Source organism: Mus pahari, chromosome 2 (genome assembly GCF_900095145.1).
Source record: "Mus pahari chromosome 2, PAHARI_EIJ_v1.1, whole genome shotgun sequence".
NCBI lineage: Eukaryota > Metazoa > Chordata > Mammalia > Rodentia > Muridae > Mus > Mus pahari.
The window spans coordinates 59850705-59862559 of record NC_034591.1 but is presented as its reverse complement, the minus strand read 5'-3'; the positions used below and the strand labels follow the sequence as shown (position 1 = coordinate 59862559).

The 11855-nt window shown below is 39.3% G+C and overlaps 1 protein-coding gene across 1 annotated transcript in view; it reads right to left on the bottom strand.

Moving 5' to 3' along the window:
* Wee2 (WEE1 homolog 2) overlaps window positions 1-11855 on the bottom strand; it is a 28796-nt gene continuing 16941 nt past the window's right edge. The window contains exons 6-12 of the mRNA XM_021191315.1: window positions 11600-11718; window positions 6102-6248; window positions 4722-4829; window positions 4521-4606; window positions 3544-3714; window positions 2533-2675; window positions 1-1004 (exon numbers count right to left, since the gene is read on the bottom strand). Of these exons, the coding sequence (XP_021046974.1) occupies window positions 848-1004; window positions 2533-2675; window positions 3544-3714; window positions 4521-4606; window positions 4722-4829; window positions 6102-6248; window positions 11600-11718 (931 nt within the window). The 3' untranslated portion in view covers window positions 1-847. The remainder of the gene's footprint in view (window positions 1005-2532; window positions 2676-3543; window positions 3715-4520; window positions 4607-4721; window positions 4830-6101; window positions 6249-11599; window positions 11719-11855) is intronic.

Below are 11855 nucleotides of genomic sequence, written 5' to 3'. Positions count from 1 at the left end.
TCTTTGGACAAGATAAAATCTTTATTTACAATGATTTGGATTAACATATGTTAAAAAAACACAAAAAACAAAAGGATGAGTTCTGGTGTTAAAAAAAAAAAATCAAGAGAACCAGATGATGATATGATGTTCAAAAACTGAAAAGCAATTGGAGTCTTCCACAGAGACCTAAGACATGTGGGGAACACACGGGGAACAGGTACATCAAACTTCCCGGGTCCTCTGCCTCTGCTGATTGTGATTTACAAATTAATAAGCACCTCGGGAATGTCCAAATTATAGTCTTACTCTAGTTGTTTCACACAATGATAGTCTTTTATTTAATAATGCAAAATCAGAAAAGAGATTGCTTCCATTCAGAAAGTCTAGTAGGCAAATTCCTTGCTCAAAGGAGCTGGTGATTGCAGGAGCAGACAGATCTTGGAAAGCACTCTGAAATACAGGCAACATTCTCTTGGAAGCTGACACTTAAAGCCATATTGTATCCCTTTCTATGTACAGAGAAAGTTCTTTGGACCCCAGTGAAGAATAAATAAAGGCAGCTTCTTAATCCATAGGCCAAAGTAGCACATTTCTGCTGCTTCTTTCAGTTCAGAGCCACTTTTTCTGATTATTCATTGGGAGTCCTTAGTAAGTGGCTCTAGAAATATATCATTAGGGAAAAGAAGACTCCAGTACTTATGATACACAAGACTGTTGCTAAGGAAAAACCCTGGAAGCTCTGTGATCTTGCCTATAGATGCCACATCAGGGTGGCTTTTGAGATCTTTGTACATTCAAGCTGGTTCAGTTTTGTATCCTGTAAAAGTTTCAAAAGGCTGTGTAGCAAAAGACCAGAAGTGAGTTCCTACACAGAGGATGCCCCACAGGTGAAGCTTGAGGGCACCTTCCTCCTTCCTCCCACCAGGAGGTGTCTTGTGCTTCTTGAGCCTTTGTAGGTCTGATAATAACAATGGTGGATGTCTCTCTGAGGGGTCTGGATATGCTGAGCCTTTTTCAGTTCCCTGCAATCAAAGGAGACAGGCATAGGTAAAGGCTTCCCTAGTGAGAGGGAGTATTTATAGTCATAGATAATTTCAGTTTTACAGGATCAAGGCTGAGCTGTATGCAGAATGGCATCATCAGTTCTTATGATCTTTACTATCATTTAAAAGGCTGATACATGTATGGTTCATAAACCACCTTTAAATTTAAAATTCTAGGTGAACAACTCTTTAGGCAAAATATAAGAACCGTGTGGCAACAAACTACAGATCTTATTGAAACAGTTACTCATTTGTATCTGCTATATACATACATATTACAAATATATTATATATTCAGTGGTTGTTTTTATTCACCAGTGGCAGAGTTGAATCAATTCAGCAGAAATCATACATCCTTCAAATCATGAAATGATAAATATCTAGTCCTTTATAGAACAAGTTTACTACCCCTTGATCTAGACAATTTCAAGATGCCATCTGCCTCATCTATATGATGGGTACCCATCAACTGTCATTGGTATTAAACAATGACAGTCGCTTGTGGCTCCAGCCTAGTCTCACAGAGTATGTACACATCTTCACAGACAATTTGCATTCCTATGAATACATATATATATATGTACATATATATAAATATATATAAATATATATGTACCCATATTTGTGTGTGTGTGTGTGTGTGTGTGTGTGTGTTGTAATTTATTACCCGAAACAAAGAAACTCAAAAAGAGCAAATGAATATGAAGTGGTTTATTGGGAATAGACAATTACCCCACTAAAGGCTGAGAGTCTCTGCAGCTCAAAATCAAAACATGAGTTTGGTGACTGTTCAGGTTTTCAAGCTAGTCCTTCTAGGATGGTCTTTGTAGCTAAGCAAAATTAAACATTTCAGCAAATTTCAAGCAAGGACCGTATTTTATTTCCTTTTATTTTCAATAGTGCACATATACAAAAATAAACTAAGAATTCCTTCAAAAGCTTATGTAAAAAATCATTGAATGACCTCTTCCAACCACACCTACACTAATTCCCATTTGTCTAATGAAGAAATAAATACACAAATGAATACAAACCTACATCAACCAGAGGTGAGATTGCCTTTTCTCAGGAAAACATATAATCCTCTAAACATGTTAGCAGGATAGAATGTCTGCCTCCTGTCTCTGCAACTTGGTGCTTTCTAAAGTAGGTGCCCCCTTACCTAAGCACCCTAAAACAGATCTCTACGTAGCTAAGACTGGCTTAGGTGATCACCAGTTACTTTGATATCTGCTGTCTTTCAGAATCCAAGGACTTATTGCTGGTGTTGTATACCTCCCTCTTGCTTCCTTTGCATTACCTGGAATTCTTTCAAAACTGTCTAATCACAGAGCTGCAGAGTCTCATGCCAGAAAGGAAGCACATTGCCAGGCTTCCTGTGGGCAGAGCCTACGTCTGATGATGTAGAATAAGCAATAAACTTGACTCTATAAAGACACATTAGTCCAGTCAGACCACTGGGAGTGGTTCAGACAAATCCTTCTTTGACTCCAACAACCAACTGTACCTTTTTAGTGTGGCTGTCTTGGATTTCTCCAAATTCAGTTGTTTCTGGAGTTCATCGGTCTTCTCCAGGAAGGGCCAGAGAATTCGACTTCTGGCCAGAGCTGCTGCAGAAGGTCTCTCCTTTGGAGCTGGGTGGATCATGTTCTGAAGACAGATTTAGGACCATGGAAGGAAACAGTGTTGATACTGGCAATAGCTCCCCATTCAAGGCAACTTCAGTTCAGTATCTACCACTAGGTTTTGTAAAACTGCTTGACCTCAGTGGAGCATTGTTCTACCTTGAACAGAAAGTGGAACATGTCTGAAAACACCGGTTGTCTGTACCTGCGACTTGGATTTCCACTACATTGTACCTTTTTCTTTTTCTTTTTCTTTCTTTTTTTTGTCTCTTAATGACCATAAAATACTTAAAAGTCTCTCTGTGTTGCCTGAAGAGCCATTTGGCTTTCAACCTTTTAATTTCGTAGAAGATAATCACCTATACTCTTTCATCTACTTTCTCTGATGCTTCAATATCACTTGAGAAAAACCGTTCATCTACTCTGCAAGTCTCTACCATTTTCAGCTATGGGAAACTCTTGGGTAAATGCAGTCTACCATTATTCTAATTCTAAGTTGCTTACACTTTCAAAGATGCTCTTTAGGTGATTCTTTCAGAAAACAGTGTCATTGACGACAGGGCAGACTCTGAAGTTGGAGGGGAAAGCCAAGGTTTGATTTAGAATGGCCAATTATTAACTGAAAACAAGAGATCCTGTGCAGCAGAAAGATGTGCCACCTGCCATTCTATGGGGTTATTAGGAAGAGTAAATAAAGTGTTCACATCAGTGTATTATGGAAGTTAAGTTTTCTGAAGAAATTTCACTCTGTCTTATCTGAACTTCTACATCCTTCCTCCCTCTTGTTCATGAACGAACCCAACCACATTCAGATTTACCTAACCCCTTCCCCCCACCACCATGCCTGTCTTCACTGATACTTCATCTGCATTTCATCTCAGAAGATGTTTCACCTTGAGTAGACCATAAAAGTCATCTGAGAGTTCTTGGAAAATCTCTGGAAAGTTCCCTTTGCGGATATGATGCCACATGTCACCATTGATGGGTAATGACTCTGCTCCTGCAGCCACTGCAATTGTTAATCCTAAGGCAAATATGTCTGCTTTGGGAAGGTATTGATAATTCTACAAGACAGAAGACAAGAAGACCAGTTAGTCTGCCAAAGATAGTGAGTCTAAAATGTGATTGGCAGAGGTTTGAATCTTATGAGCCCTTCACTTTCAGCTGCTTCCAGGCCAACAGTTATATTTACTATAGTTGCTGGGTTATGCCTAAGAAGCTAAAGGAAACAAACAAACCTTAACAATATTTCTGTGCCCCAAGAGACCATGGCAGAATCTCTGCATCATTTTTTTCTGTCAGATTCTAGGAGGTGTGAACATATAATTAGCTGATCTCAAGAAAATACTTTTTTCCCTAAGTATTACCCAGAAAGAAGTTGTAGTTTAGCTGGTCAGACTTCACAGGCTGGCCGTTTTAGTGATAAGAGCTGGTGGACTATCAGGAGGATAACAACATGATAAAGACAAAGATGACCATGAAGAGATGGTTTCTTTCCTATGCAACCCACAAGGCTAAGAATTCTAAGAAATACTAGAAATAATGAGGGATCTTTAGAAAGAACTATGTAAATACTGATTCACTGCTGATAAAGACAACATTCCTATGCAATTGGGAAATTTCATTACTGTGTTTGATCTCTATTCTGAATGTAAATGAGACTTCAGTTTGAGTTACAAATACATACTCTTCATTTGAGAGTAAAAACAGTTGAATTAATTATATAATTCATTGAACACTCCCAGCTACTTGAGAAGCTAAGATAGGTTTGCAGCAGCTGTATTTAATGACACAGCAAGATTCTGTCTCAAAAAATTAAAAGTTGAAAAAAAAAGTAAGCCCACCCCCACCCTGATTCCCTAATTTATACCTCTTGCAAGATCTCATTAGCCAGGAAACGAGTATCTCCTTCTTCCACTTTAGGTTTGCTGATTGATGTCGCGTGGCCCAGGTCACCTTTTAAAGGAGAAAGAAAGGGTGTTTTTATGAATATGTCTTTCTTGGAGATGGAGTAAATGTAGTTAGTTTATTGATAAAGTGATATACTCATGGAATAGAAAAGAAGACTCACCAATTTTATACATCACACTGGCATTGAGAAACCAGTCAGCTTCACTTTCAGCCTCTTCTGGGCCTACAGGAGAGTCACTCTGCATCTTATGACAAATGAAGATGTTACCTCAAAAAAATACAGAGTAGACATAAGTAATGATTTCTGGGCTCCCACCCCACAAGCAGCCTTTCATGGCCATGACATGCTAGCTCCTCTCCTTTGGTATGGTTGCAGAATAACTACTAACCTTGGATTTTGTTTTCTACATGGTCTCCCTCCTTCCCTTTCTCCCTCCCGCCCTCCCCCCCCTTCTGTCTTTGTCTCACTGTGTAATTCTGAGGATCCTGAAACTCATAATATAGATGGTCTTGAAGACACAAAAATGGAGCCTGAAACTCATAATGTAGATGATCTTGAACACACAAAGACTGTTCTGCATCTGCCTCTTGGACACAAATCCCCAGCTCTGTAATTTCTTACATCGGATCAGAACAGTGAATAATAGGATAACAAATGTTTAAGATGAACAGCCCTCATACAGTTCCCATCCTCTGAAGAGCATGGTTACATGCTGTCTGAAAATAAACAAAACCCACAAAATAATAACTTCTCCTTAGGCTTCACAAGTGATAAACACACTCATTCTGTTCGCCCAGCTCAAGGATGACTTAGAAAAACACAGTACAGCGGGCAGTGGTGGCACACGCCTTTAATCCCAGCATTTGGGAGGCAGAGACAGGCGGATTTCTGAATTCGAGGCCAGCCTGGTCTACAAAGTGAGTTCCAGGACAGCCAGGGCTACACAGAGAAACTCTGATTCAGAAAAACCAAAAGAAGAAGGAGAAGGAGAAGAAAAGAAGAAGATGAAGATGAAGATGAAGATGAAGGAGGAGGAGGAGGAGGAGGAGGAGGAGGAGGAGAAGGAGAAGGAGAAGGAGGAGAAGAAGAAGAAGAAGAAGAAGAAGAAGAAGAAGAAGAAGAAGAAGAAGAAGAAGAAGAAGAAGAAGAAGNAGAAGAAGAAGAAGAAGAAGAAGAAGAAGAAGAAAAGGAAAGAAAGAAAGAAAGAAAGAAAGAAAGAAAGAAAGAAAGAAAGAAAGAAAGAAAGACAGACAGACAGACACAGTACTAGTTACAACACAATCAGAATATGGACAACGTGGTAAATTTAATGTCTGGTTTAATACTTTGCTCTACATGAGAAATTGTCTTTTTTTCCTCCTTGTATCCCCTAGCTCAAGGAGAAAACAAAGATACTTGAATTTGTTATGAGAAGAAATGGAAGAAAGTGATTCTTGTAGATGGTACTGTCTTTGAGATTGGAGGTATACAGGGGCAGATTTTCAGGATGGTCTATAAAAGACAAAATATGGCAGGAATATAGATGGAAAAAATACTAACTGGGTTTGATGTCCAGATGTACCATGCCAGAGTTGTGGATGTACTTAAGACCCAAGGAAATTTGTAGAAGGATGTCTTTGAGTTTGGGCTCTTGGAAGTGATTATTGGACGCAGCATTTTCAGATATAGCAGCTTGCAGGCTCCCACCTGAGGGGGGAGGGAATTGTAGATACACAGTAAATAAACAAAACCAGTGTGAAAATGCACAGGAAATGATTATCAGAGACTTGAACACATCTCCATTAGTTCAGGGTCAGTGCAGAGCATACACTATCAGCCCTACAATGAAGCCATAGGTGCTTTGATTTCATGAATTTGAAAGCAAAATACGATTCTAGTTTCTCGGTATGTGGCCCTACTGCCTCAAGTATGTGACTACTAACATTTTAAGAATTTTACCTAATTATTAACCATATGACAATCAAGCCAACTTGGGTAGTTATTAGGTTCATAATCCTGTGTCAATGTCAGACTAATAATTATAGAACATTAGTAACTTCAGTGTGACCCTTATTTCATCAATGATAGCTCATAAAATTGGAAATGTAAAGGTTGACTCAGAAATTTTAAAAGCTCTTATTATGCCTGAATCCTCTATTTTCACACTGGCTGTAGACTGTCCTGATTTATCTTTGTCATCAATAAAACTGAAGTTCTGAGTTCATGCCATGCCTGGGCTTAAACACCCACCCTCAGGTGTTAGAATGTTTTTCAACACTTCTTTTAATTCAAGTTCACTGACAAGTCTTGACACCTATCAGCAGGTATAAAACTTACAGCTGTGCCTGTCTATAACAGAAAGGTCTTGGGGGCTGGTAAGATGGCTCAGCGGGTAAGAGCACCCAACTGCTCTTCCAAAGGTGCAGAGTTCAAATCCCAGCAACCACATGGTGGCTCACAACCATCCTTAACAAGATCTGTCACCCTCTTCTGGAGTGTCTGAAGACAGCTACAGTGTAATTACATATAATAAATAAATAAATCTAAAAAAAAAAAAAGTCTAAAACGATAAAGTCTAAAGGGCGTGTGAACTTAAAAAAAAACAAAAAACAAAAAAAGTAGCCCTGCAAACCTTAAAGGCCAGTTTGTCATGCTAAAATATGCACATTCAGTACGAAAATTCCCCTTGCTTGTAAGGAAAGCAAACATTTTCAATTTTGTTTTTAAAAAAAGAAGGGAAGTGCGTGTGAAACAGAATATGTAGGTGAAGTTACTACATATCAACAAAGAGGAGGGGGCGCCATCCCGGGAAAACTCTACAGGCTGTACCCAGCCTGGGTATTCCTAAGTAGCAAGAACCACATCTAATGCACACTTCTCTTCTGAAAGACCAGAGTATAGGCCGTGGGTTTCTGAATCGGATGTTTACCCTGGCAACAGGGAAAATGAGTAAGCAAGGGCCTTTGTCAGAACACGTTCCAAGGCTGGAGTCCTGTGAGAATTATGAGTGCTTGGGAGAAAACTCCCAGAAAACAAGTCTTGTGACCTCGGTTTCTTCAAAACACAGAATTGTTCTTGGAAGGTGTGTTCGTGCTCCTCCCAGGTGTAGAGGATAGGAGTGAGTTTACTTCAGCTGTAGTTATTCACCTGCCTCTGCAGAAGACCATGCTTTTCATTGTAGCTTGCCCTTGTGATTTTAATTAAGAGCACATTAGCCCCTTGACAGAAAGAACATCTCCAAAAGGCACTTGTTTTCCTCTCAAAACAAAAAGCAAATACCTAATAATAATAAAATGCAAAAAACAGATGAACAACTCAATGGGATATTTCATCCAGACATACATATACTTGTAATCTCACTTTATAATGCAGTCAGTGATATGGATTTATTTTTCAACTGCCAGTAGTTCTTTGTTGCCGAGTTTTTTAATGAAGAAATAAGCCATTCATGTGATTCCACACGGTGCATGCTGACCCTGATGCATCTGATGTGTCCTATTATTATTTAAACAAGTAGAATCAGGGGTTGGCTTTATGGAATTTCAATGGCAGAAGATACCAAGGATACAAATATTGTCATTACAGAGAGAAAAATAGTCTAACCCAGAATCAGTTGAACTCCTGGGGGGCTGTTGAATCTATTAGAGACCTTTTAGTTGTCTAGACTGACCCAGTAGTGCCTTTCAAGGCATTTTGACAAAGGTCAGGAAAAAGAGGACATCTGATTGGTTCAGGCTTAAGAGGGACAACAGGGGAAATTATATGGCAGTGGGTCTCTAGTAATAGTCATCTAATATACATTTGTAAGACTCTAAATCACCTACTACCTTGTCTAAATGATAATCACAACTGTACAGGCCCCAGTCTGACTGCTTTGGTGGGCTAGGAGATGAGTGTGGGAAACCATGGGATGAAAAGATGGAAATAAGAAAGAAGGAAACTTTGGGGGTGAAGCTGAGCAGGGAGGGAGAATGAGGACTTAGACAGGCTCCACATGTAAGAATTAAATTGTGGAATCAGTTACACATCAATGAGTGAGTACTCTGTGAGGCCAATGGGCCAGTATGATGAATCAAGAATTCCCTGCAACCTGTAACCTACCACATCTAATCTGAACAACACTGACTGGACTTTAAAGTCCTGGATAGTTCCCCTACCTTTTATTTTGCTGATATTATTTCCTACTATTGGAATTGCTCATAGTGGTTTTCCTACTTTGTTAGGTTAGACCACTCTCAGTTCTTTGCCTTTAGCCTGCCTGATGTTCTAACAATCGGGTGCCTCCCCTCTGATTTCCTGAACTATAGTAATTCTTCTGCAATATCTAATTCAAGTATTGCCTTCTTTATGAAATTTGGGGTTACTCTATTTTTACTAGCATATAGCTAATATTTGTCAAGTGCTATTGTTAGTTGCCAAATCAATTCTGTAATAAATACTACCATCCATTTATGCACTAATTTTGAGTGATATTTGAGTAATTAATTATATAGCTGGTGAACATCAGAGTGGGCTATAAAGCCAGGTCTTCCCAGTTGTAATAACTAGGACCCTTTGAGTACCCCATCATATTTCTCTGACTGCTTCTTTATCTATGATTGTACCAGTTAGCTTTGCATCAGATTTCTGTTATGAAGAGTGGAGCAAGGCACTTTGAAGGACTTATCCATCTATTTCTCTAGCTGGAGTTTAGTAGACTATCAGCCGTAGAGAGGTATTCAGATGCCCAAATGAAGTAAAGGATGATTATAATAAGAACAATTTCGTTGTCTTTCTGGTTTTGAAATTCTTAGAGCTTTTCATTTGGCTCTGCATCATATTAACATTTTACTTTGTTAGTTAATTTATTTCATACTCTATTCTAGTAGCAAAAATAAATCATGAAAGTCAAACCAATTTGCCTCCTAGAAAAAGGAGTTGGAAAGAAAAGATGATTAAGAAATCTTTCACCTCACACCAGTCAGAATGACTAAGATCAAAAATTCAGGGGACAGCAGATGTTGGAGAGGATATGGAGAAAGAGGAACACTCCTCCATTGCTGGTGGGATTGCAAGCTTGTACAACCACTCTGGAAATCAGTCTGGCGGTTCCTCGGAAAACTGGACATAGTGCTACCAGCAGATCCAGCAATACCTCTTCTAGGTATATACCCAGAAGATGTTCCAACTGGTAATAAGGACACANGCTCCACTATGTTCANAGCNGCNNTATNTATAATAGCCAGAAGCTGGAANGAACCCAGATGTCCCTCAANAGAGGAATGGATANAGAAAATGTGGTACATTTACACAATGGAGTACTACTCAGCTATTAAAAACAATGAATTTATGAAATTCTTAGGCAAATGTATGTATCTGGAGGATATCGTCCTGAGTGAGGTAACCCAATCACAAAGGAACTCATTTGATATTCACTCACTGATAAGTGGACATTAGCCCAGAATATCCAAGATACACTCTCCAAAACACAAGAAAATCAAGAAGAAGGAAGACCAACACATGGATACTTCATTCCTCCCCAAAATAGGGAATAAAATACCCATGAAAGAAGTTGCAGAGACAAAGCTTGGAGCTAAGACGAAAGGATGGACAACCCAGAGACTGCCCCACCCGGGGGTCCATCCCATAATCAGCCACCAAACGCAGACTCTATTGCATATCCCAGCAAGAACTTGCTGAAAGGACACTGATATAACTATCTCTTGTGAGGCTATGCCAGTGCCTGGCATCTATAGAAGTGGATGCCCACAGCCATGTATAGGATAGAACACAGAGACCACAATGGAGGAGCTAAATTACCCAAGGAACTGAAGGGGTCTGCAACCCTATAGGTGGAACAACAATATGAACTAATCAGTACCCCCAGAGCTCATGTCTGTAGCTGCATATATAGCAGAAGATGGATGGCCTAGTCAGCCATTGTTGGGAAGAGAGACCCCTTGGTCTTGCAAACTTTATATGCCCCATACAGGGGAATGCCAGGGCCAAGAAGTGGGAGTGAGTGTGCAGGGGAGCGAGGGGGGGAGGGTATAGGAGTCATTTGGGATGGTGTTTGAAATGTAAATGAAGAAAATATCTAATAAAATAATTTAAAAAAAAAAGAAAGGTCCCAATAATAAGCACAAAGAAAGACTCTACCTCCCAGAGGACTATTAGAGCAAAAGGAGGGGGTGGTGTGAGTTTAGAGGGAAGATAAAAAGAAATACAGGTTAATGCCAAAGGGAAAGGTTATCTACAAGGAAACAGTAAGAGAAGTGCCATAGTGCTGTTTTATAAGGTTGCATGCCATTCCCTCATCTTTCATGACATTAGTTACCTGCCTACTTGTTCATCCCTAATGGAGAAGCTCTGTCACTGGTCACTATACGCCAAAGCCAGGCTGGACCACTATATGAGGGCCTGTGGGTGTGCACAAAAAGTACTGGAAGGTAGACTACACTATTAGAGACAGTAAGGATGGCTGTGGGGAGGAGGATTTTCAAATATTCTTCGATCAGAATATGTACTGTTACCCCTAAAATTAGTGCAGATATTACTCAATTTATTAAAAACAAAAACAAAAACAAAACCCACCCCATACCTGTGGTGAGAACAATTAGGCTCAGAGGTCTAAAACAGCAAGAGACATGAAGGACCCCTTCACTCAGAAGTCCATAGTAAAACAGGCAGAATTGGCAGAACCAACTTTAACTTTACTGAACCAACTATAACTAGGAACCTTTATTCCAATATTCCCAAATGGTATGGTTTATACCTTTCCAAGTACCTGACATATGGTAACAGAATTATTTAAGCTAGTATGGTAAGTTTTATTCTTTCAGTATAAGATAAGCTATGAAAGGATTAATAAAATTTTTATATCAGCTACACTAGCTTTGCATAACACACACACATACTCAGACACACACTCAACTACTCTTCAACTCCATTCTTAATCTCTGCTTCCAGGCACAAACATGTTCAGTATGACTGATGTGTAAAAGCTTAAACTGTCAGGAGGCACATTTATGTCTGAAGATTTAAAAATTTCATCCCTTTGTATTAGTCCACATACTTACCATTACAGTATTCATTTTGAATGACCACATGATCGTCTTCTACCCATGATGAATAGTAGCGTACCACATGGGGATGATGGCCAAGCACTGCATGAGCATAAACTTCATGCAAATCCAAACTCCCAGGGGACAGAAAAGCATTTGGAAAAATTAATTTAAATAATATAAATTAAAATGATTTCTTAAAAGGGAAACATGAGAGGCATTACAGATAAAATATTTTTCTAGGGCTGTTGCATGCTTAGTATTTTATCTA